This window comes from Heloderma suspectum, chromosome 7, assembly GCF_057233095.1.
Source record: "Heloderma suspectum isolate Gila_16-S chromosome 7, 16-S_ref, whole genome shotgun sequence".
In the NCBI taxonomy this organism is placed as follows: Eukaryota; Metazoa; Chordata; class Lepidosauria; order Squamata; family Helodermatidae; genus Heloderma; species Heloderma suspectum.
Window position 1 is genome coordinate 14,409,247 of NC_139464.1, and position 26,024 is coordinate 14,435,270.

Below are 26,024 nucleotides of genomic sequence, written 5' to 3' on the forward strand. Positions count from 1 at the left end.
ACTGGAAAACTAAGACTCAAATCCCATTAAGACGACTTGCAGATAAATGACTCTTAAAACATGTAATTGGATAAACAGTTTCCTTTCTTAAAAATAACCTATAATGAATTGACTTTGGTGTACTAACACCTGCGCAAACTGTGGGGGGAGGCAGTTTTGTCTTGCCTAGAGTAAATTTGACTGAGACTAGTGTGTCCAGCAGAAAGAGAGGAGCATTAACAGAACCAGTTAATCTCCTCAGAGCCAGGCAGCTTAGTTGCCCCAGGAAACAAAAGGAAGGCCCCGTTTACCTGACACCCGCTGGTCCTCATGGTATCCATTGCCTTTTTCACTGCTGCACTGGGAGGCTCACAGACTTCCACCTGGGTCTTCACATTTTGCTCGAAATAAGGGCCAATGAGGAAGTAGTTTTCCCCCCATTCATCCAAGGTGATTTTGGCTTTGGTCTGAATCACGGTGTAGATGCCGCCAACTGGATGAGAATAAGCACAACATATAAGTTCCAAAAGGAGTAACTATGTCAGTTTACTTCAGCCAAAAGGAGTAACTATGTCAGTTTACCTCAGCCATAGGATGTAACTACACTTTAGACCCAGGTTGCCTCCAGATGACGCTTTTATCATGCCATCACCCTGCCTCATTCATGGACTTTTATAGGGGTGGGGGGAGATGACATTGTCTTCCTCCCATAAGCCTCCTGTGTTTTTCCACTGCTTCTTCCATTTTTTTTTTTTTTTTAACCACAGAAATTCTGTTAAGGAGAGAAAGATGGAATAGCTGCACAAAGCCTTCAAGTTGCTAGCGCTAGGAGCCCTCAGTCTCGAAGCACTCTTAAACTGGATTAACTTTCATTTCCTCTCCCCAAGGAACTGAGCATTCCTGTCTGGATAATATTAAATATCAGCATTCCCAAGGGAGATTTTTAGGAATACATTTTCAGCTCAAGTCAAGAAATAAATGCCTTGGGGTGGGGGGGGAGAAAGGAAATGTGCTACTTCTACTGCTACTACACGGCTTGGGACCACAATACCTGACAGAGCACCTCTCCTGACACAAACCTACCCATATACGACACTCAACATCTAAGGCCCTCCTCCGGCTGCCTACACCGAGGGACGCTCAGAAGATGGTGACAAGGGAGAGGGTCTTTTCGGTGGTGGCCCCCAAATTATGGAATGATCTCCCCAACAAGGCCTGCCTGGCTCCAACATTGTTATCTTTTCGGTGCCAGGTTAAAATCTCTCCCAGGCATTCGGCAGTATATGATAAGTGTTTAATCGATCCTGGAATGTCTTATGGTTATGGTTGTTTGTTTTTGAGACTGTTTGTTTGAAGTTGTTTTAGATATATGTTTCTTTTGTGTATATTGTCTGTTCATATGTTTTTTATGTAAATGGTTTTTAGTCTCTGTATTTTATATTTTAAATGTTTTTAATCTTTGTAAACCGCCCAGAGAGCTCCGGCTATTGGGCGGTATAGAAATGTAAATCATCATCATCATCATAATTATTATTATTATTTTACAGCTTGATTGGTATTCTTCCAATTTTCTACTTGAGGGAATGCTTTGACTTATCTGCCAAATAGGATGGGGGTGTTCTAAGGCGGACACTCAGAGCACTGGTTACAGGCACATGATGGCAGCAAAAGTTGGGGGGGCTGTTTCAGCTACTTTTGGGGTGAGGGGTCAACGTAAAAGGGAGGGACACAAAAGTTACAGCTGTTCCTTCTTGCTTCTCCACATTGGTGACCACCAATAAAAACATCCCCATAATGCCCAGAGATGATGGTACATCATGACATAGCTTATGTTCAGAGCATTATGAGGATTTTAAAATGGCGGCCAGCAGGAGGAGTTGAGAAAGTGCTAGCAAGCCTTGTGCCCTTGGCCTTGAAATTAACTGTGCCCCTCATGGAAAAGAGAGGACATTTGACTATTGCCCCCTCCCCCGGCCAATTCAGGCAGAAAGTAGTTTAAAAAACAAACAAACCCGGAGGACAGGAAGGCGTGGCGTGCTATGGTCCATGGGGTCACGAAGAGTCGGACACGACTGAACGACTGAACAACAACAACAATGCCTTCCCTTCTACCACACAGACTAAATCACTTTCAAAATTGGTACTAGTAATGGACAAGTGGTACAAAATTATGGTTGGTGTGGAGAAAGTGGATAGAATAGTAGTATAGTAGGGATGGAAGGGGCCTACAAGGCCATCGAGTCCAACCCCCTGCTCAATGCAGGAATCCAAGTCAGAGCATCCCTGACAGATGGCTGTCCAGGGAAACATTTTTCTCCCTGTCTCACAGTACTAGAACCTGGGGTCATCCCATGAAGCTGAGTGGTGGGAGATTGAGGACAGATAAAAGGAAGGACTTCTTCATACAGCGCATTGTTAAACGATGGAATTCGCTACCACAAGACATAGTGATGGCTTTAAAAGGAGACTGGACAAATGCATGGAGGAGAAGGCTGCTAGTCCTGATGCGTATATGCTACCTATCAGAGGCAGTATGCCTATGTACACTAGTTGCTGGGGCACATGGGCAGGAGGGTGCTGTTGCACTCCTGTCCTACTTGTGGGTTTCCCGTGGGCAGCTGGTTGGCCACTGTGGGAAGAGAATCCTGGACTAGCTGGATCCTTGGTCTCATCCAGCAGGGCTCTTCTTTTGTTCTTACGTTTTTCAAGGAGGTTTTGTCTGCCACTACTGACCGTCTCACTGAAGAACTCCTAAAAGGTTTCTGAAGACCCCCGCCACACACACACACACACACACACACAAACAGGCGGGGGGGGGGATTTCTGACTACCAATAGTGAACTCATTATCTGAGTGCCAATCCCAAAGAAAACCACTGTCCAGGCATAAGAGGAAGGTATCAGAAAGCTTGGGAGAACCCCAAGGTTTGCAGCTGAACAAATATTTCTGTAGGAAAAAAAAACACTTAAGGGAGGAGGCCCCCACAACACACCCCAATGAGCATCCTCATTGGCCACAGAACTCTGGGTGCTTGTTTAGGGTTGAAACAGAAAACAGAGGACAGAAGCAGAATAGCAAGGAGTATCCTTAAGAACAAGATGTGGGGATGGCCTTGAGCTTAAGATGGCTTTAAGAACATAAGAGCATCAGAAGAGCTGTGCTGGATCAGACCAAGGGTCCATCTAGTCCAGCATTCTGTTCCCACAGTGGCCAACCAGCTGTTGAACTGGAAACCTCAAGCAGGAGACAAGTGCAACAGCACCCTCCCACCCATGATCCCCAGCAACTGGTGTACATAGGCACACTGCCTCTGGAACTGGAAGGAGCACATAGCCATCAGGACTAGTCGCCACTGATGGACTTATACAGCACACGGGCGGCGGCAGACAGCGGCCTTTCCCATTGTGAACGCTACCGACATGTTTACTTGTAGTGTCCCATTTTTAAAAACAGCAGGTGTACACAGATGTGAGGTGATGTTTTTAAACACAAAGAGTCCTCCCAGACAGCCACAACAATGGAAGTGCAACAGGGAGAGAAAGTGCTGGGGACACACCTGGAGTGCATGAATGAGTTGGAAGGTGGGAGTGCTATTACTTTGTATTATTATGGCCTATCCCAGTTCCTTTTATCCACCCTTGCCCCTGATCCTATCTTGCCACCCAGAAAGGGGCACGTGTTACCAGAGCCTTAGATAGAAGCTATTAGTTGCATTTGAAAATCCATATGCCACCAAGACCAGATGCCAGCGGACTGACTAGAACTGTGTGTTGTAATGCTCGGAACAAGATTACTGTGCCATGATCTATTTCTGAAAGCTCAAGGTGGTGTGTCGGAAGTCCACGCTGGCCAGTTTGAGCAGTGTGTTGCTTGCTGATAGCTTCTGCTGAAGCCAGTAGCTGCTGTGCAGCTACAGTAAGCCCCCTATAATGGGAATGCTGGATCACAGCAAAGGTTCATCCAGTCCAGCTTCCTGTTCCCCACAGTGGCCAACCAGATGCTGGAAGTGCAGAGGCAGAACATAAAGGCAACAGTCCAACCCTGCTGTTTGCCCTCCAGCAACCAGCATTCAGAGTACTACTGCCTCTGAACCTCATGGTCCACTGAGTTATCGTTAGGGAGGGATGAATCCAGTGGAGGCTGGTGGCTCCAATTTCAGTGGGCTGTGATTCCGTTCTGGGTTTCAGTCAGAACCAAACTGATGAGTACAAAGGGCACCAGCTGTAACAAAACAAGACCCAAGAATGCTAAACTGTGCACAACTGGAAGAAAAGGTGTGTGCAGTTTAGCATTTGGGGGTCTTGTTTCAGTCAGAACCAACCAGAACTCTAAATGTTCTATCCAAGGAGCTGAACCCTATCCCCAAAGTACGCTAGCAGTGGGTGCAACAGAACTAGCAGAGGTGCAGAAGCAGTACTGGATACTGCCCAGTGTTTGAAAGTGTGGAATTAGGTAAATTTGCATTAAAATGCCAACCCAGTGAATTTTCCCTCATCCCTAGCTGACATGGCTAATATTCGTGCATAAATCTATCTCATAACTCATAGAATCATAGGGTTGGAAGGGGCCTGCAAGACCATCAAGTCCAACCCCCTGCTTAATGCAGGAAGCCTGATTCCCAGGCAGTCTCCCATCCAAATACTAACCAGGGCTGACCCTGCTTAGCTTCCAAGATCAGACAAGAACCAGGCACATCCAGCCCTGAAGATTTCCATTATCATTCTTCCCAAGCCTGGTGAAAAGCAATACAGAGAGCTGGGCTGACAATTATGTCTGCTTCTTCTCACTATGATTTTTTTGCTGACGCATTCCACTCCACACCCGCTGCGCCCAGTGAATCAGCTTCTGGCTTCTTATATAGACATGTGCCCAGCTTGCAGAAGTATTCCAAATGCAGCATCAGAGCTCAGCATCCCTAAGTTGATAAAACCGTCCCCTGGCCATCCTAGTACGTGGAAAGAATGGGAAGGCTAGGAAGGAACTGCATGTGCTTCAACTGGCCTCATTTTCCAAATAGCTGTCCCTATTGCTCAGTAATTGTCCCTGTTGAAGCACTTCTGGCCCTATTTTTGTGGTTCGGGAGATCTGAGGGATGCCTTTTATAGTAAGTGTTTTTTTAAAAAAAATCTCATTAAAGTTTCATCACAAAACAATCTTAAGACCAGGTGACAATATACAACATGTATCATATGTACCTGCCTGTATTAAGCTAATCTACAGAAGACCTCTTTCAAGTGCCCCCTCATTCTGAGACTCAGAGGGTAGCAACAAAAGAGGGGGCTTTTTCAGTGGTGTCCCCTCAGCTCTGGAATGCTCTCCCAAGGAAAGCTCTCCTGTGGCCCACACTGCTATCTTTTCAGCACCAGGCTAAAACTTTCCTGTTCTCACAGACCTTTTAAAATATTTTGATGCATTTTAAAGTATTTTTTAAACATTTTAGTATTTTTGTGTTTTATTATCCTAATCCTTGCAATGAGTTTTACCTCCTGTACCTGTTCTTTTATGTTGTGTTGGCATGTTTACTAGTTTTATGTGGTTGATTTTATTGTGATTTTATTTGTAGCATTCTTATTGTTGTAAAACACCTAGAGGAATTCATTTTGTGAGGTGTCTAATAAATTCAGTGAATAAATAAATAAATAAATAAAATATGTAATTGAAACCAAGAAAAACCCAAGAAAAAATGCACAATAATGAGTCAATATGAAAATTCCCATATATACCACAAGTCAAGTATCTTGCCATACTACATAGGTGCAGCCATCAAATCAAAAGGCCTGTGGAGAAAGGTTTGTTTTCACCTGGTGCCAAAAACTGACCAATGTTGGTCCCAGTCTAGCCTCCGGATCTATAGCCAAGGTGCCACCACCAAGAAGGCCCTATTGTGAGTTCCAGAATTCCGGACTTCATCAGGTGATGGTATGACCAAAAGGGCCTCCCAGGTGGATATTGTGTGCACTTATCCCAGTATGATATCTAAACTTGCCCTTCTGGCCTTGCCAACCCAAACAGCAGCCTAGCTCAAGTCCCTAGCCTCCAATGCTGACTTGGAGAATATCCACACTGTGTCTGCTTCCAAGTTCATGTTTATTTGTCTTGGCCACAACCCCCTAACAGGATTAAAAAGCATGTTAACAAAAATGGCAGTATATGCAGAAACTGCAAATTCACATGAGAAACTGCAAGAAATAATTAATTAAAGCTCAATTACAGAATGTAACTCTTTACCCTTCCGATATCAAGTTTGCTGGTATAGACAAGGCAGGGAGCACATTCGGCTGAGAATCAACAGCTGCCAAAGCAAAAATTTGCTACATCAAGCATAACCTCTTTGTCAACCAGTAATCTAGGCTTTTTACAATTAGAGCAATACATGCACACCTCCAGACGCTGTGGAAGAAATGTCTGTCCTGCACTCTCTAAAACAGGGTTAGGATTAAGGTTAGAAAGCCATATCATCATAATAATAGTAATAATACTTTATACAAGAAATGGAGCATGAAAGTAAGGGGTATTCGAATGCAAGACATTTTGCTACCTGAGAGAAAGGACAAGATTTGCTTCCAAATCCCATGAAGTACTAGATCCCCTCTACTCAGCACTGGTTAGGCCTCATCTTGAGTACTGTGTCCAGTTCTGTGCACCACACTTTAAGAAGGATGCAGACAAACTGGAGAGGGTTCAGAGGAGGGCAACGAAGATGATCAGGGGACTGGAAACAAAGCCCTATGAGGAGAGACTGAAAGAACTGGGCAAGTTTAGCCTTGAGAAGAGAAGACGGAGGGCAGATATGATAGCGCTCGTCATCTACTTGAAGGGTTGTCACAGAGAGGAAGGCCAGGATCTCTTCTCAATCATCCCAGAGCGCAGGACACTCTGAATAATGGGCTCAAGTTACAGGAAGCCAGATTCTGGCTGAACTTCAGGAAAAACGTCCTGGCTGTTAGAGCAATACGACAATGGAACCAATTACCTAGGGAGGTAGTGGGCTCTCCCACATGGGAGGCATTCAAGATTTGGCATCCCACCCCATACTTCACTGCACCCTCTTCTTCTCATAGCAAAACCAGGCTGGGCTGAGGAGAAAATTGCTTGAAGCATAGCAAGGTGAGGTGGGGGAAATGGACAGTTTTGCACGTAAAAAGTTTTTCACATAAAAAGTAGACCTCCACCCTCGACTTCATTTGTGAATGGGACAAGACACACAAATTGCTAAAATATACGCAGCTGCCCTAAAACCCAACCAAATGAGTCAAACAAAAATCTGTACAAGAATTAGCCTACATATAGGAAAATAATCAAATAAGTCAAACATAACATCAAGAAGGCAATGCAAGAGAGAAAATATATGTTTTTAAGGGTGCAATCCTATGCATGTTTAGACAGGAAAAAAGCCCTGCAATTCTCAGCATTCCCCAGCCAACCATGCTGGCTGGGGAATGCTGGGAGTTACAGGACTTTTTTTAATGTCTAAACATGCATAGGACTGCACCCTAAAGCATTTATTCCAGCAGGAGAAAGTGGAAGCCAGCTGAATATCTAAAGCAGGGGTGTTGAACCTCTTTCACCCCGAGAGCCGAAGTCCATTTTGGAGACTCTCTCAGGGGCTGCATCCCAGTGGTGGGCGTAGCTGAAGGCAAAAGAGGCAGGGCAAAAACACCAGCATATTGTAGCTCAAAGCTCTTACTCCACGTAACTCAACCTTAGGAGAGGCGTTGCCGTGTTTCAACCTTTTGGAATGGGGGAAAGCTACACAAAAGCTGGGAAACCACCAAATTATCAATGGTCATGGGAAAGGGATACCTGGAGAACCCCGGAGGGCCAGACTGAGACCATAGGAGAGCCCGATGTGGCTCCCAGGCTTGAGGTCCTCCACCCCTGTTCTAAAAGGAGAGTTCCACATAGGGATGTCAGAGAATTCCGCCACGGATCTCGGGGAGGCTGAATGCCAGCGCATTCGGCCCCCCGAAATCGGTGGCGGAACGGTCTGCCCCCCCGCCCCCCCCCCCGGGACGGGACTTACCTTGGGCGGATCTTCCTGGTGGCAGTGGCTCCGGTTCGGCGGCAGCCGGTCTTCCAACCAGCTGCCGCCGCCGCCATTTCCAGTTAAAAAAAAAATGTGACAGGCTACGTAAAGATTTACGTAGCCTATCACGGCTAGATTTTTAAAAAAAACACCATGATAGGCTACGTAAATGTTTACGTAGCCTATCACGGCTGATTTAAAAGAAAAAAAACCCGCGCGTACGCAAATGGCGGCGCCCATGGGCGCCGCCATTTGCATTCCTTATTTTGGCACGTCTTAGTCTACGTAAACATTTACATAGACTAAGACAGCGAAAATAAGGGGAACGCAAATAGCGTAGAACGTATTTGCGTCCCTGCTAGCCAGCGGCCGGATGTCCGGCTGCTGGTGGAGCCGGCCAGCGGCTCTGCAGAATCGCTGTGGAGCACAGCCGGCCGGCCAGGATTCCGGGGGGGGAGGAACGGAGCGCCTCCCCTCCCGGCGAGGATTCCGGGGGGAGGGACGGAACGCCTCCCCCCAAGCATTAGCATAATCCCCGAAAGGTAAGTGATTTTCGTACATCCCTAGTTCCACACAAAAGAGAGAGGTAACAGAGTGACAAGAAAGAGCACAAGGCTGAAGAAGAAGTTCGATGGTTGACGAATCAAGGGATCAAAAAGAAGAATAGACAGAAGGCAATAAAGAAGAGGCAGGCCCATGGCAAAACCTAAAGGGTGGAAGAAGAAAATTAAACATAATATAAGCTAGTGAAGAGAGAGCTTTATTTAAAGTCACATACTTAAAAGTTAAGTGTGCAAGGATGGCTGCTTCCCTACATAGCCAACCTCATCCTGGCCATGACATTTTATGAAAATTATGACATTTGCTAGGGATGAAATTACCGGAACAGGTACTGAAACACTGGCAATGCACCAGGTAGGGATGTATGGATTTTGCAAAAATCTGGACTGTCTTTCGTTTCATCATCTGCTCATTGGCGGAATTGGATTTTTCCCAATTTCCTGAATTTGCACAAATTGGGATTTGTGCAAATTTGCACTTGCAAAAATGTGCAAATTCCCCCGCCCCCGAATGCTCAAATCCCGCCCTCAATGTGCATTTTCATCCTTCAGCCTATGAGGGAAATGCACATTTTTGGCTGGTGTTTTTTTATTTTATCCATTTTTCTATGACTAAATTTGCATAAAATTCCAGAAAGTAAGTAAGTAAGTAAATAAATAAATAAATGGTCCAGAAGTCTGTGGAATCCTTGCAATTTGGGAAAAGCTGGCCCACTGTGGAATCTGTGAGCCAGATTCAAGCAAACCCAAACTCATCTGATTCCTTTGAGGATTTCTCTTGCATCCCTAGTTCCAGCTAAAAGGATACTGCTGGAGAAGATGCAATAGACTGAACTGCGTGGTTTGGCTGGGCTGCGGAATAACAGGTGGTTGGTCCTACTTGACAGCAGAAAATCATAGAATCATAGAATAGTAGGGTTGGAAGGGGCCTACAAGGCCATCGAGTCCAACCCCCTGCTCAATGCAGGAATCCAAGTCAGAGCAGCCCTGACAGATGGCTGTCCAGCCTCATCTTGAACGCCACCAGTGTGGGAGAGCCCACCACCTCCCTAGGTAAATGGTTCCATTGTCGTATTGCTCTAACAGTCAGGAGGTTTCTCCTGATGTTCAGTCGGAATCTGGCTTCCTGTAACTTGAGCCCATTATTCTGTGTCCTGCACTCTGGGATGAAGGTACAGCATAGCCTGCCAGTCTCTCCCAGCTTATTTTAATAGGGTGCTTCTTTAGGCATTGTGTGAAAAGCCTCTCATTTACAGCAAGTGAAAAGAAATAAATCCAAATTCCACCACCCAGGGAACATTTGCAGCAAAGACTATTATGTCCCGAGCATAATTCGTTGGGATGCACAGACCCACTGAGTTCTGTTCCGATACATTTTGGCAGACCCCAAATAAACTAATTCCAGCCTTCCTTTCCTACATATAATATGGGTAAGCCAGACATTTCCTTTTAGATGTGCCTTATCATTTGTTTATTTTTCAACATATAGTACTGTAGACTGAAGTCGGTTTCAGGCTAGGGCTGTCTGTGTCCTTCCTTGCTTGATTCCCGCTCAACCTCTACATCAGGGGCATTGAACGTCTTTCAGCCAAATGGCCTGAACTCCATTTCAGAGAAGCTCTCAGGGGACCACATTCCAGTGATTGGTGGGGCTAAAGGCAAAAGGGGAAAGGGGAAAAAGACCTAAAATACCAGCATATTGTAGCTTAAAGCTCAAAGCCAGTAACTATGCCTTAAGAGAGGCATTTCAACCTTTCAGAATGGGGGAAAATTGCACAAAAGCTGGGAAACTGCTAAATGTTCGGTGGTTGCGGGAAAAGGGGGTAGGGCCAGGAGAAGGGGGTGTGGCCATCTACGGAACTCCGGGGGGGAGATTGAGGGCCCAGAAGGGCCGGATTTGTCTCCCAGGCCTGTGGTTCTTCAACCTTGCTATACATAATATTAGGTTAAATACACGATAGACAGTAGAGGCTGGTGGCTCTGATGTTAGTGGCGTGGTGAATCTGTTCCGGGTTTCAGTCAGAACCAGTTAGAACTCTAAAGGAGCTATCCATGGTGCTGCACCATGGATAGCTCCCTCAGAGTTCTGACTGGTTCTGACTGAGAGCCACACCGATTTCACTATCCCAAAGTCAGTGACTTTGGAGCCACCAGCCTTCACTGATGATAGATGATTAGATAGATAGATAGATAGATAGATAGGCAGACACACAGCTTATTACATAGGGTGGAATACTGGTACATCTCCAGTATTATTTCATGCACACAAAACATGCATGCAAAAGCCTGCTCAAGCAGATCCCTTTTCTGAGGATGATATTAACCCTCCAGTTTTTAGCCACAGTGATTTGAGAGGCCAACCTAATATTTGTCCTCCTGTGGCTAAGATTTCAGTGATTACAAACTACTCTCTCAATTAATCTTCTCTTTATCTTTAGCCACACATAGAGAAAGAGAGGTGAGGTCAATCATTTACTTATGGGTAACTCATTTACGCTACTACAGCATTTACGCTACTACAGCATACACCCCACGGGGTGGGGTTGTTCCCTGACTCAGCTCAGGCTGTTTTGTGGAATACAAACAGTTCCCTGGCCTTTAAAATATATAGCTTCTCTATAAATAGAGCAATATGGGTGTATCAGTCACATTTTTGAGGAGCTCAGAGTCATGTACATGGTCCCACCTTTTATTCTCACTATAGGTTAGGCTGACAGTGACTGGCCCAAGATGCTCCAGTATCCTTTCTGGCCTAGCAGGGATTTGAACCCAAGTTTCCATCCAGTACTTTAACCACTGCACCACAGTTTTATCCTGTTCAAGGCCTCTATCAGGAAAAAAAAGAGGCAATGCAAAATCGTCCTAAAGGGGTGATGCAAAATTCCACAGGGATAGAAACGAATTCACTTAGGTATCTGCATTAGCACCAGAATGCAAAACCAGGTTTGCCTCATTATTTCAGAGTTCCTGAAAGGTTGAAGGGAAAAATAAGCCGCTCAGATTTACACTTCATTCCCTAGCATTTGTCAGAGAAATAGCAACCCCTTGCACAATCTTGAAGCAGAAATAAGACCCTCTCTCACCTTTGGAAGGAGGAAAGGAGGAGACAATGATAACTCTACCTGTTACCCTTCACTATCTGCTTCCTCAAGCTGAACTGCTCTCTAGGGTTTGCAAGAAAAGTGCATACCCACAAACTGAGGGCAGATAACCTTTTTCTTCTGATGAGAGCTACATTCTCTTGGGTTAATCTGTTGGAGGGCACATACCAACCATGGGTGGGGCCAAAGCCAGTGGTGGGTGGGACCAGAGCCAAACATGGGCAGGGCCACTCCCCTTTCTCTCTGCCACCCTCTTCTCTTTCTCTCCCCCCTCCACCTCCCTCCCCACACAGTAGGGAAATATGACTCTTGCCAGAAGTCTGAACTGGTTGCTTGCAGAGAGCTATCGAAATTAGGGCGAGGCTGCAGGGTCAAAATTCGCCCACCTCTGTACTTGTTTTCAAGATCCACCACCCCATGCTTGCAAACTGAGAAATTAGCTAAGTGACTTTGAGATAGAGGTGAAACAAATTTGGTGGGGCAGGATCCTAAAGTAAATATTCTCCAGATTTGAATTTTTCCCACATTCCCACAGGGGCTTGTAGTTTGTTTCTTTTCAGGGAAGGATGGGAGGAAATGAAAAAGTAATGCGTTTGATGTTTATTGCCTTCTATTTCATCACCAAGACGAACATTGTTTCAAAGTTACACACATCACGTCAAAGATAAAACTTGGAAGGGTTTTATCTTCCAAGTGTTCACAATTCAAACACGTGAGCGTGCCTTCCAAAGTTTTGCCGAGTTTCCTAATTTGTGCGACATTTTCATTTCACCTGTATTCTGAGCACATACAGTGTAGATTTCCCCCAAACTCCTGAGAATCCCATGGATTGGGGCAAATATTTCTAAGCAGGTTAGAACACTTCAGTAGTTTTTCACTTTTACCCACTAGCAAATATCACAGATGCTATATACCCTGTTTGCATAAGCAACAGCAGTCTGAAATTCAGTGTGGCCCCATAAAGCTCCATGCATCTATCTCGTGGTGAGAGAGTTTTCATTCGAATTGACAATGGTTTCTTAGGCTCCCTACTTTTATGAGTAAAACTGCCTGCTTTCAAACAAGCATTGTTTTTCTCCAATACTTAATTAATAATATTTCTACCATACCCACCCCCCCTTGACCGATCGATATAGGCACTAATGCAGCAAACAAGAAAATGCTACCAGTAGCTTTTAGGCAAAAACAGGGTACAAACCTTTATTAGTGACTTCCCAGGCCACTTCAAACAGTAATAAATCCTCAACGGGGAGATCTTCATCTTCCCACTGGGGAAGCCCATTGAGGGAGGTGACTGAGAGAGATCGTACCAGAGGCATTGGCAATTCTGGTGTTTTCCCTTGTGCTGCACAACGCAGTCCTTAAAACCTTTCTAAGGGTTGTTGTTGTTCTTAAAAGCTTTTTTTCTTACTGCAGGCTGGTTGATCTCCTTGTTTGTACTACAGAGATTGCGAGAAAGACAGAGGTCGGCTGCCCCCCAAACCAGGAAGTCTCAAGAAGAAGCAAAATTTCCCCAAAAAGCTCGACAGTGAATAGGTTTCAAAAATCCAGCCTTCAAACCTAGCCTTCAGATTGGCTCAGCAAAATCCCACAAGCTGACTGGAAGAGGCTGCCGTTCTTACTGTTGGCTGAGGCGGTGGGGAGGGGGGAATTCCAAGTGGAGAAAACAGGCCTGGGATCAGTCGAAAATCACCGTCAGACTTGTCGCTCACAACACTTGAAAAACCCCTGACTCAGGAACAAGTGAAGCAGCTTTATTGCCTCAGCCCAATCCCCCACAGGGAGGAACCTGCTTTAATGCCTTGGTTTATGCCTTGCCCATGGGCGTTGCTTAGCCCTAGCGTAGCCCACTCTGACCGGGTTCGCACAACATAACCATCCCCCAAGCAGGGGTTGAACAAGCAAATCTGGCACCCATGGGCACCGCGGGTCATTGTGGGATAAATAAGCCATGATGACCCACAGCGTGTTGTTGAAGCAAAGTCACTGCAAGATTATTCCAGGTTCATTCAATTCACACCACCTCTTAGTTTTATAAATCTCCACCATTTCCAACCTCCATCATTTCTCCCTCTCCATACCTCTAAGCTAAAAGACTCCAACTTGTTTAACTGTTCTTTTTAAGGCAGATGATCCATCATTCTAATTACGTTCAGGCAAAGATCTGGTGGCCAATTAATCTGTTCTTATGGCTACACAATCAGCACACAATAGGGTGACCATGTGACCTCCTTTACAGAGGATAGTCCTCTCTGTTTGAAGGGCTGTCAGAGAACAATCCTCTATTTGAAGGTGTCCTCTGTTTCAAGGGCTCACCAGTCCAAATCTGTTGTAAAGATCAAGAAGTGTAAGGAGGGAGAGCAGGCCAGGGCCTTGAAGTTGCCCATCCACATTTCGCACCTGGACAGCAGACTGCGGGGGCACACAGCTCACCTGGTCACAGACTTCCCACACTATGGTGTGATGTAGTGTTTTCTATTTAAATTGTAGCAATTATTTCTAAATGCGCATCTATACATATAAATGTATAGATGAGGACATGCAAAATTTATGCAACTCCATGGCCTTTTTTTTTAGATAAATAAGCGGCCACCTATTCAGTGGAGGTGGATGGGTTGTTCTGCCTGTTCCTATGAAAAATCAGGCTTGCCTGGGAAGTCATCTACCACTTTCAGCCATCTACCGCTTTGATGGCTGAAAGCGAGGAGGAGCTGAGGAACCTTATGATGAAGGTGAAAGAAGAAAGTGCAAAAGCTGGGTTGCAGTTAAACCTCAAAAAAACCAAGATTATGGCAACCATCTTGGTTGATAACTGGCAAATAGAGGGAGAAAATGTGGAGGCAGTGACAGACTTTGCATTTCTAGGCACAAAGATTACTGCAGACACTGACTGCAACCAGGAAATCAGAAGACGTTTACTTCTTGGGAGGACAGCAATGACAAATCTTGATAAAATAGTTAAGAGCAGAGACATCACACATAGGTCCACATAGTTAAAGCAATGGTATTCCCCATAGTAACCTATGGCTGCAAGAGCTGGACCATAAGAAAGGCTGAGCAAAGGAAGATAGATGCTTTTGAACTGTGGTGTTGGAGGAAAATTCTGAGAGTGCCTTGGACTGCAAGAAGATCAAACCAGTCCATACTCCAGGAAAGAAAGCCAGACTGCTCACTTGAGGGAAGGATATTAAAGGCAAAACTGAAGTACTTTGGCCACATCATGAGAAGACAGGATACCCTGGAGAAGATGCTGATGCTAGGGCAAGTGGAAGGCAAAAGGAAGAGGGGCCGACCAAGGGCAAGATGGATGGATGATATTCTGGAGGTGACGGACTCGACCTTGGGGGAGCTGCAGGTGGTGACGGCTGACAGGAAGCTCTGGCGTGGGCTGGTCCATGAAGTCACGAAGAGTCGGAAGCAACTGAACGAATAAACAAGTTGGGCTTAATTCTGTGTTTGCTTCTGTGTATGATACCTGCATACTTATTTATTAGATTTATATCCCACCTTCCCTGACTAATAGCACTGAAGGTGGCTAACAAGACTAAAATATAAAATTATAATAAGACAAGAACACAAATCAGTTAAAAACACAATCAATTTTTTTAAAAAAAACAGCACTTGCCAGTTAAAACCTACTTTGGCAAACAGCTTAAAAACCAAACGTCTGTCTGAATAAAAACACATTTAGAGCACAATCCTATGCATGTTTAGACAGGAAAAAGTCCTACAATTCCTAGCATGCCCCAGCCAGCATACCATAGCTGGCTGGGGCATGCTGGGAATTGTAGGAATTTTTCCTGTGTAAACATGCATAGGATTGCACCCTTACATGCTAGCAGAAAGACATCAAAATGGGATTAGCAATCCATGGCCTCTCTTGGCAGGGAGTTCCAGAGCCTGAAACAGCCACTGAGAAGGCCCTATCTCACAGTCCTGCCAAATGCGCTTATGGTGGTGGCAGGACGCAGAGAATGGCCTCCTTTGTATAATCTGCTTTAGCAGAATGGAATGCACTCACCTGTGAACTGCCACTGTACATGCTTCCTAGATTTTTCTGCAAAACACTTATATCCTGTAAAAGAGGGACACATGCCTCTTTTCCATCATCAGAGTGCCTTTCTTTCTTTCTTTCCCATAATTTTGTACCATTGCTTCCACGTACTCCAGCAAACTGGATTATTGGGATATGTGCGACCATAAAGAAGCAATTGCACAAATCCAAAGTTTATTTAAAAAAAAAGAAAAAAAGATCCAGACCCCAGTTCTGTAGGAAGCCTTAAGCACAGGAAGATTTTACCCAGGCAGTGAGGGACAAAATCAAAATGAACGTGAATGCAACAAGAGTTCTGGTGGAGAAATATACACTCTGCCCATGGCTGGGGAGCTAAATGGAGAGCGGTCCCCCTAGTGGGCTATCGGTGAAAACATTAGCTTTCTTTGACTCTCAGTAGAATATTTAAGGCGAGGTTTTCAGGGTGCATTTAGAATTGGAGAAGCATCACTGGGGTTTTGGGGGTGGTGCTAAACCTTTCCTCCCATTCTGTTTCCCCAGTTGAGATCCCCCATGAAGCTGTTATCAGTCCTGCTTGGGGGCTGGGGGAGTGCAGCACAGCCCTCTAACAGTGCTAGTAGGAACTGGGTGTGTTATAGGTTGGCCATATGTCCTGTTTTGCAATCCTCTGTTTGAAGGGGTGTCAGAGAACTGTCTGCTATTTGAAGGTGTCCTCTATTTGAAGGTCAAATTCCAGTTTAAAGATAAAGAACCATAAGCACTATTGCCCATCAACAGTTTGCAGCTGAAAAGCAGACTGAATAGGCAAGCATGCTGCTCACCTGGTTCCAGTCTTCCGCGCTATGGTGAGATGCCCTGTATGTTTATTTATAATAGCTATTTCTAAATTTGCACATGCACATTTTATGCAAATCACTGTCCTCTTTGGTCATCCTTTTTAGGGATGCATTCCCCCCCTTTTACATAGAATCATAGAATTGGAAGGGAACTCAGAGATCATCTAGTCCAACCCTCTGCTCAATGCAGGCTCTGCATCTTTGGCCATCTTAGAAGGGACTGGGCAGTAGTGCATTGTGGGAGGATCCAAGTAGTAACGCAGGCCTGACTGTGGTATTCTGATTTATTAATAGCATTTTCATCCCCCCCCCTTTCCCCAACGGACTCAGGATATGGGTTAGGAACTTAGGAACCTGCTTTACAATGAGTCAGACTATTGGTCCATCTGGCCCAGTATTGTCAACACTGACTGGCAGCAATGGCTCTCCAGGGGTTCAGGCTGGATTCTTTCCTAGCCCTACCTGCAGATGCTGGGGATCGAACCTGGCACCATCTGCATGCAAAGCAGGGGCCCTACTAGCTGAGCTATTCACTCATTTGCATTTCCCTCCACACTTTTTCCTCATATACATATATATTAGCATATGAAAATATTATGCGAATTGCTATCCTCTGATGTCTTCTTTTTTTGGTGATGTGTTTTCTCTTTTTTGACGATTCATAAGTGGCTATCCTATGTTGAACATAGAAAATGGAACATAGAAATGGCATGGGTGGAGGGTGTGGGAGAGAGAATGCTCCCTCCAGTTCACACACACGCAAACACCAGGCTGCTTTTAAGTTATTAAAAGTGCCTCAGGAGACCTTGAATCTCCTATATCATGTGTAGACTGGCCCCAGATTTTTTTCTAATGTTGCAAATAAATGTTTTCATGTAGTTCTAACATACGTTATCTTCTCCTAGAAAAAATATTGATTGAATGCTAGGAAGGTTCACCCTCATTCAGAGCTGGGCTGAAAAAGAATTCTCTTGTGGAATTTTGAAGGGTCTTGAGACGGCAAAAAGGTAGCACATCTTCAGGGGTGGGAGAAAAATTATGGCATTTTTGGAAGAGTGGAGAGCCAAGGGAACTCCCATGATTCCCCCCCACCAACTATGCACCCAGAACTACGCTACCTCACAATGTATCACTATTTGGTAGGGGCACTGTGGTGATGATGAAGAAGAAGAAGAAGAAGAAGAAGAAGAAGAAGAAGAAGAAGAAGAAGGGGAAAAGTCTGTGTCACTGCTGCTGCTTTTCAGATAAAGTTCTCCGCCCATCTGAGAATTTTGATCCCCCCCCCACTTCCAAAAATGAAAACCCTTTTCCATTTTGTAGCTTTCAAATGGGCCTACATAGGTGGGAGGGCATTCTTGGCACAACGTTTTCCTAATTCAGTCCTGATTCAGTGGAGGATGGTGGCTCTGATGTCAGTGGGGCGGTGAATCCGCTCCAGGTTTCAGTCAGAACCAGTTCTGAGTGGTTCGAATTGAAATCTGGAGCGGATTCACTGCCCCACTGACATCGGAGCCACCATCCTCCACCATCCTGGTTCTGTGGCCTTTGTCCCCCCAAACAGAAGATGAGGTGACACACCTGTTTTTAGATCATGCCACTTCAGACTACAGGTAAGAGCTCACATGACTGAGTTCTTATCCATCCCCCTTCTCTTCCTCTCCACTAAGCATGGAAAACTAGAAGTCAGGGAGAAGCATTCTAGACCAGCCTTTCTATGTATAGGAAGGAATCTTTTTACTTGGGAGAGCAGTCCATCATGTGAGTCCCCACTTGCTGTCCAAAGTGGTACAGCTTGAAGGCAGGTTGACCACCTCACTGGCTCTTTCTGAAAACTAGACCCAAAGTAAAGTAGCAATCAGCTTATCAGTTTCATGGCCTGCAAAAGGCACAGGAAAATACATCAAGTGTTTTCATTGCCTATGTGTACCAGCAGAGGTCACCATGTTGTTGTTCAGTCATTAAGTCGTGTCCGACTCTTGGTGACCCCATGGACCATAGCATGCCAGGCCTTCCTGTCCTCCGCTCTCTCCCAGAGCGTGCTCAAGTTCATATTCATTGCATCGGTCTCATCCTCTGCCATCCCCTTCTCCTGTTGCCTTCAATCTTTCCCAGCATCAGGGTCTTTTCCAGTGACTTTTCACATTAGGTGGCCAAAATATTTGAGCTTCAGCTTCAGTATCTGTCCTTCCAATGAGCACTCAGGGTTGATTTCCTTTAGGATGGACTGATTTGACCTCCTTGCAGTCCAGGGGACTCGTAAGAGTCTTCTCCAGCACCGCAGTTCGAAAGCATCAATTCTTCGGTGCTCAGCCTTCCTTATAGTCCAGCTCTCACAGCCATACGTTGCTACTGGGAAAACCATAGCTTTGATTATGCAGACCTCTGTCGGCAAGGTGATGTCTCTGCTTCTTACTGTGCTGTCTAGGTTTGCCATGGCTTTCCTCCCAAGGAGCAAGCGTCTTTTAATTTCATGGCTACAGTCACCGTCTGCGGTGATCTTGGAGCCCAAGAAAATAAAATCTGTCACTGCTTCCATTTCTTCCCCTTCTATATGCCGGGAAGTGATGGGGCCAGATGAGAGGTCACCATACACCAACATAAATCATTTCCCTTATAAATGCAAAGTCTTCAGACATTTAGAACAGGGGTGGGAATCTGCAGATGCTGGACTCTAACTCCCATCTGCACCAGCCACTGATCAGGGATGATGGGAGCTGTAGTCCATTAACATCTGGGGGCCACAGGTTTCATATTCCTGCTGTGGCCCTCCAGGTGATGCTGGACTACAACTCCCATTACCCAGACTGTCAGCCATGCTGACTGGGGCTGAGACTTGGAGTCCAGCAACATCTAGAGGGCCACCAATTTCTCATCCTTGATGTAGATCTTAAATAGCATGTGAGACAAGATGGATCCTTTTGTCACCGCAAATGCCAAAAGCTCCAGAATATAACCCTTCGTGTCAGAGGGAGGAAATAAACACTGTTGTTTCTTTGAGCTTTTCTACGTGTGGCATTTAATCTGCTGTATCTACTTTCAGTTTTGGCACAGAATTAAGATCCAAGCAGTACACGGAGAGGGTTTCCTTTCCTGCTTTTCCACTACATAACCTCTACGTGACACTGTGGTATAATGGAATAGTGCAAATACACAAGTGAACAAACTGTTTTTTTTTTCACTTTTACAAACCTTATGCAGAAAGCTCTTTGTCCCAGCAGCCCTTGTTTCGTACAACTGAAACTTTTTTTGCACAGAATAAGTCTGTCCAGTCTGCATAATACCTCCTACAATCCACGTTAGGCCCAGTGGAGGCTGTTGTCTCCAATTTCGGTGGGGCAGTGAATTGATTCTGTGTTTTAGCCAGAACCAGTCAGAACTCTAAAGGAGCTATCTAATGTGCTGAACCAATTTTAGGGATAGGGTTCAGCACCTTGGATATCTCCTTTAGAGTTCTGTCTGGTTCTGACTAAAACCCAGAATTACTTCACAGCCCCACCGAATTTGGAGCCACCACGCTTCCACTGGTTAAGGCGTTACATACTCCACGTATCTGGCTTTTCTATTGTTACATACACCCCAATTTTCCAAGGAGTGAGGGTTTCCGGAACTTATTCAGCCTTCCGTTTCTTTGGACTGAGGTTACTGAAGAGTGTAAAATTTGCATTTATTCACACAGATAGAAGCTGAGCATAAGGCGGAACTTCACAGCATTAACTGCAACACATATCCTAAAGTTCATCCCTGATCATTGCCCGTGCTAGCTGGGGCTAATGGGAGTTGGAGTCCAAAAACTTCTGGAGGGCCAAAGGTCCCCCACCCCTGGGCTACATGAAATCACTAAGCGAGGTAATCCAGAGATTTGGGCTGGGGTATTTTTCAGGATACAGGTGGCACCCAGAGAAGCATTGTCTCTCATTTCTATCCTCCGGTGCCAGACATAGCAGAAGTTCTGGTGCAGTGTCAGTTTGGGTTTGGATGAATGTGAACAAACCAACATGGTGGAGGTTAGAGCTGTGCACAAATGGCCTCTCAAAATTCTCCAGCTTATCTGTGGGCAGAGAAATTGGGGCATGGTGGTGGTGGGGGAGAGACACATGACAATTTCACTCAATTTCTCCTAGGGGATGAGAAATCCTCCAACAGTTTTTCATAGATGCGGCTCACTATTGGCCAGGGTTGTTGCACAGCTTCTTTATTTTTTCCTAAGGGTTTTTGGCTTATTGCATTGCTTCTGTAAGTGGCAACAGCATCAATTGTGTTGAGGCGTCCACTTTTCTGAGGCAGAATTTTGAACTTCTTTTGCTGGTATTTTTGAGCTTCCCTAATCACTGCGAGGTGGCCGAGGGTACTGTGTGTGTTGTCTCTCTCTGTTACCCATATTTCCATCGCTCTGCAGCCTCCCAGACCCCTGCACTTCCTGAACTGAAAAGGCCCCATGGGAGCAATTGCCTCATGATGTCTTCCTCACGATGGCTTTAACTGAAGTGCGGGAAGCCGAGGAGGCTACAGGCTGCCACAGAGGTTATTGTACGATGACAGACAGAACACTCATGCACACTCCTCACCTACCTCATAAATAAGGTAAGCACAAGAACCCCAAACCCAGCCCATGAGAATTTCTCCTCAATTTCTTCTCCTTTGATTTTCTTTTCGAAAGCCATTTCTTTTCTACCAAATTGAATGAGAATGGTCAAAAAAAATGTGGGAGGAATTTTCGGCACAGCACTAGTGGAGATACTGTCTGTGAGGGGTTCTGGAGATCAAGGAGTTGGTGTGCAATCTGTTTTGGATGGGGTTGCACTTACCCTTAAAAATCTCATTTGCAGCTTGTGGGATACTCCTGGATCCAGCTCCACTCCTCGATGGGCAGGTAGCAGTGGTGTCTAGGGGTACTTTTTACCAGCAATGGCAGGTGCACTAGTTGTGCCCTTTCTTGGAGAAGTTAAGCCTGGCCTCTATCATTCGTGCCTGGATCACTTCCAGGTTAGATTCCAGCCTTCTGTCAGTGAGGCTACCTTGGAAGACAGTTCAGAAACTTAAGTTGTTACTCCAAAAACAGTTCCCAGGGTGTTAGCTGAAGCATGCAGGTTGGAACATAAACCTCTCATACTATGCCATATCCATTGGTTAACCATGTATTTCCAGGCTCAAATCAAAGTGCTGGTTTTGACTTTCAAAGTCCTAAACAGCCTGGGACTAGAGCTATCTCTTTTACAGGGAACAGTCCTCTGTCTGAAGGGCTGGCAGAGGACAGCCCTCTATTTTGAAGATGTCCTCTCTTTGAAGGGCTGTCCAGTCTAAGTTCCATTTAAAGAAAAAGAATCATCAGAACGTTCTCGAAATTGCCCATCAACAGCACCTCAGCAGCAGACTGAGCAGACACACAGATCACCTGGGCACAGTCTTTCACACTATGGTGAGATGGACTGTACATCTATTTACATTATAATACTTAACTCTAAATTTAGATCTATATAAATTAGCATATGCAAATCTTGTGGAAATCAGTGTCCTCTTTTGTCCTCTATTTGGTGATGCATCTTTTTTTGGCAATTCATATGTGGCTACCCTAGACCAGGCAGAGTATCCAAAGAACTGCCTCCTCCCGTATATAAACCTACCTGAGTGTTGGACCTTGAGGCTCTACTGCAGATGCTCATCCTTTCAGGACTTTTTCTGTTGTAGCACTGAAATTTTGGAGACTTTAACGATGAGGTCAGATTGCAGTCATTTTAAATATGATTGTAGACTTCTGAGCCATTTTGATATTGATTTTAGTTTGTAGGGTTTTTTTTTTTACATTGTTCTTTTGGGGATTTTATTGTAAATCACTCTAAGCATTCATTAAGTGGAGGGGCGATTAAAAAATACATAAATAATAAATGGACATTCATTTTAATTTATTATCTTTCTGTATTGCCCAATAGCTGGAGCTGTCTGGGTGGTTCAGAACAATTAAATCCATAAATACAACATGATAAAATACCATTTAAAAGTTTAAAACTGCAGTATAAAATAAAAATAAAAAGCAAAATAAAACCTAGCAACAGTGCAAAGAATTAAAATCCAGTAACAAATTGAAAACAACAGGAACTGAAAGACTAAAAAGCCTGGGGAAATAAGTATTGCTTTCAGTTAATGTACTGTTATGGTGAGCCCATTGTTCTGAGCAGTGAGACCTTTCAGGGGTCTCACTCTTACTGTAACGTTTGTAACATTTGGGTTTCATGAGCACATTTCTGCTTACGAGTCCCCTGGACTGCAAGGAGGTCAAATCAGTCAATCCTAAAGGAAATCAACCCTGACTGCTCATTGGAAGGACGGATACTGAAGTTGAAGCTCAAATATTTTGGCCACCTAATGCGAAGAGAAAAGCCACTGGAAAAGACCCTGATACTGGGAAAGATTGAAGGCAAAAGGAGAAGGGACGGCAGAGGATGAGATGGCTAGATAGCATCACGGATGCAATGAATATGAACTTGAGCACGCTCCAGGAGAGAGCGCAGGACAGGAAGGCTTGGTGTGCTATGGTCCATGGGGTCACGAAGAGTCGGACACGAATTAATGACTGAACAACAACAACATTTTTGTATGCATTTTGCCTAATACAAACATTTTTTGCAGCCAATTCTACTACTATGATGCATTTTTGAATGTTATTCCCCTAATATATGCATTTTCGTGCACATTTTTTTTAAAAAATTGATGAACTCCATTACACAATTCAGAGAAGTGTGAATTTCAAAAATAATCTGAGTTTCAGTTCTCACAGTCGTTTGAAAGTGTGAATTAGGTAATGGACTAATTGGATTAATTTCTCTCCCATCCCTGGTATGAACACACACCGAGTTTCACTGCACTGCGAATGCTGCTCAGCAGGTGGCGCTGTTGGTATTACTGTAACACTGATGTGGATGCTCGCTTGTTTGGGGGGAGCAAAAGAGGGGGCTACTTTATTCTTGTTATTAAATCATGGTTGGCGTGTGAACCTCGCAATTTTATGAAGCCTACAAAAAGAGGATGAGCAAAACAGAGTCATCTTCACAGAGGGGAGTTGCATATGCTTCGGGTTGCCTGAGACCGAGAGAGAGAGAGAGAGAGAGAGAGAGAGAGAGAGAGAGAGAGAGAGATTTTCATTCAACGCGGGATAATTTACCAAGGTGAGTTCTTAGTACCTGAAGTGTGGAGAATCTCCCATCCACAAAGATTGGCTGTGAACTTTCTCAAGCCGAAGTTAGTTCCTGAATTTTATCTTTTGTATTCACTGATTTTGCCTCCAGCATTTATAGAATGACTCTAGAGGCAAAGTGGAAATCCTGGAATTGTAGATGATCTTCACATTGCAAATTCCTTTTCTTTTCTAACTACTAGGATTCCCCTTTTTTAAAATAGGACCTTTGATTACAATCTATTCTATTCTATTCCTCCTTCCTTCCTTGAATTTCCTTATCACTCTCTATTTACCCCTCTATTGTAAGCTACTTACCTCTCATGCCTTGTCTTCATCCTAGCTTTACTATGATTCCATTGCATAGTCTATTCAGTTGGAAAGGGCTCAGTTGCTCAGTTTGCCTTTGTTCCCCAAGATTTGTACAATAGAGCCCCACCCCTCCACCCCAAAAGCTGGAATGACAGAAGCATTTCTGCCTATGGCCTACCTGCTCATCCCAAGGAAAAATTCACAAATTTTTTCAGGTGTGCGTGCGTGTACATGGAGGTATTGTGCTTTAAAGACCTGAAAAAATTGTTTGGTCAAAGATGACAGTAGGATGGAAAGAAATGCAGGGAACAATGCTCCTGTCATACCACCAGAGCTCAGGGGGTAGAAGAACCATTGCCTGGTGGTTGGGGTTGTTGTTGTTCAATCTTTCAGTCGTGTCCGACTCTTTGTGACCCCATGGACCATAGCACGCCAGGCCTTCCTGTCCTCCGCTCTCTCCCGGAGTATGCTCAAGTCCATATTCATTGCATCGGTTATGCTATCTAGCCATCTCATCTTCTGCCGTCCCCTTCTCCTTTTGCCTTCAATCCTTCCCAGCATCAGGGTCTTTTCCAGGGAGTTTTCTCTTTGCAGTGGTTGGGGACCCACATGTAAAACATCCTGATTCAGTCCCTAACATTTCCACAATGGATCTCAGGTAACATGGGGGGTGGGAGGATCGAGACCTTGAAAACCTGCTGTCAGCCAGAGTGTGCCCTGTTAGGCTAGCTCAGCCTTCCCTAAACTGGTGCCCTCCAGACATGCTGGACTACAACTCCCATCATTCCTAGTCAGTGTGATCAATGGTGAAGGCTGGACTAGGTGGATAAATGGTTTGACTCAGTGTTAGGAATCTTCATATGGTCACCTTGAACTCTTGATTTATTTATTTTTTGTCCGTCTTCCACCTCAGTCTCCAGCCTTTATTATGTCATGATCCTCTCTATTAATCATAAGGTTACTCACACATAGAGTTTAAAGAGTGTTAGAAACCTGCTGTTGTGGCAGAAAGCAAAGACAGGAGAACTTTAAGAAAAAATTGGGATCTTGTTTCAGGGATCAACAAACATACATTGTTGAGGGGGAGAGACGCCTTGTGTGTGTGTTTTTTCAGTCACATCAAATAGCACAAGTTATGAACTGCAATAGGCTTGTGTTTTGTTTTGTTTTGAGAAGGGATTAGTTATATGGCTATCAGCAAGGTTTCTGCTATAGCAATGACACAGAATTTTAGCTGTATAATTTGCCCAAGTATTCAGTGTCACTGTGCCACTGGTAAAGAGTGAATACTAAATACTTATCGAAGGGGCTAAGCACAAGGATGAATGAAACAGACAAGAAGAGGCATTTTGCTTGATAAAACGGCTGTATACAGAGTTATTTGTGTTCCAATTTATGACCTGCTTTTTAACAACCTTTCTCTTTAACTAAAAATGGTTAGTAGTAACCAGTTACCTTCCCAATGATGTTTAACAGGAAAAGTTTTGAAAATGTATTAGTTCTAGAGTAGTATAGTACAGAGTAGTATAGTATAAAACTTGGCTTGAAGAGACCTGGGTTAAGATCTTCACTTGGCCATAATGCTTCTTGAATGACCTTCAGCCAGTCGCTTTCTGTCAGGCTGACCTGCCTTGCAGGGTCATTGTGAGGAAAAGATGGGGAGTGAGGGAGTTCCTCATGTTCAGTGCTCTGAGCAAATAGGTTGAAGATCGAAATGCAAATGTAGAACATTGCAGCAGTTTGTCACTAACTGAACTTCTGTCTTCTCTTCTTCTTCTGCCCCTGGTGATTAGGACATGATTAAGCTTTTGCTCTTATCACTCTTGCTAATGATCATTGATCAAAATGGGACTTTCGGAAAACCTGTTCATGGGGACTTCAGATCCATTCTGCAGGTTGATTTTTCAGGTATGGTTTTCATTCTATCCATCCGTCTGTCTGCTAGTCTCCTGAATTATTCCCAGGTTGCAGATGTTCTTTTCTCATGACCATTTGAGGACATGGCAGCTGCAGGACAAAAGCCATTT

The 26,024-nt window shown here is 44.6% G+C and overlaps 1 protein-coding gene across 1 annotated transcript in view; it reads right to left on the reverse strand.

Moving 5' to 3' along the window:
• GYS2 (glycogen synthase 2) overlaps window positions 1–13,534 on the reverse strand; it is a 65,166-nt gene extending 51,632 nt beyond the window's left edge. The window contains exons 1-2 of the mRNA XM_084811692.1: window positions 12,865–13,534; window positions 291–472 (exon numbers count right to left, since the gene is read on the reverse strand). Of these exons, the coding sequence (XP_084667818.1) occupies window positions 291–472; window positions 12,865–12,985 (303 nt within the window). The 5' untranslated portion in view covers window positions 12,986–13,534. The remainder of the gene's footprint in view (window positions 1–290; window positions 473–12,864) is intronic.
• Between the last annotated feature and the right edge of the window lie 12,490 nt (window positions 13,535–26,024).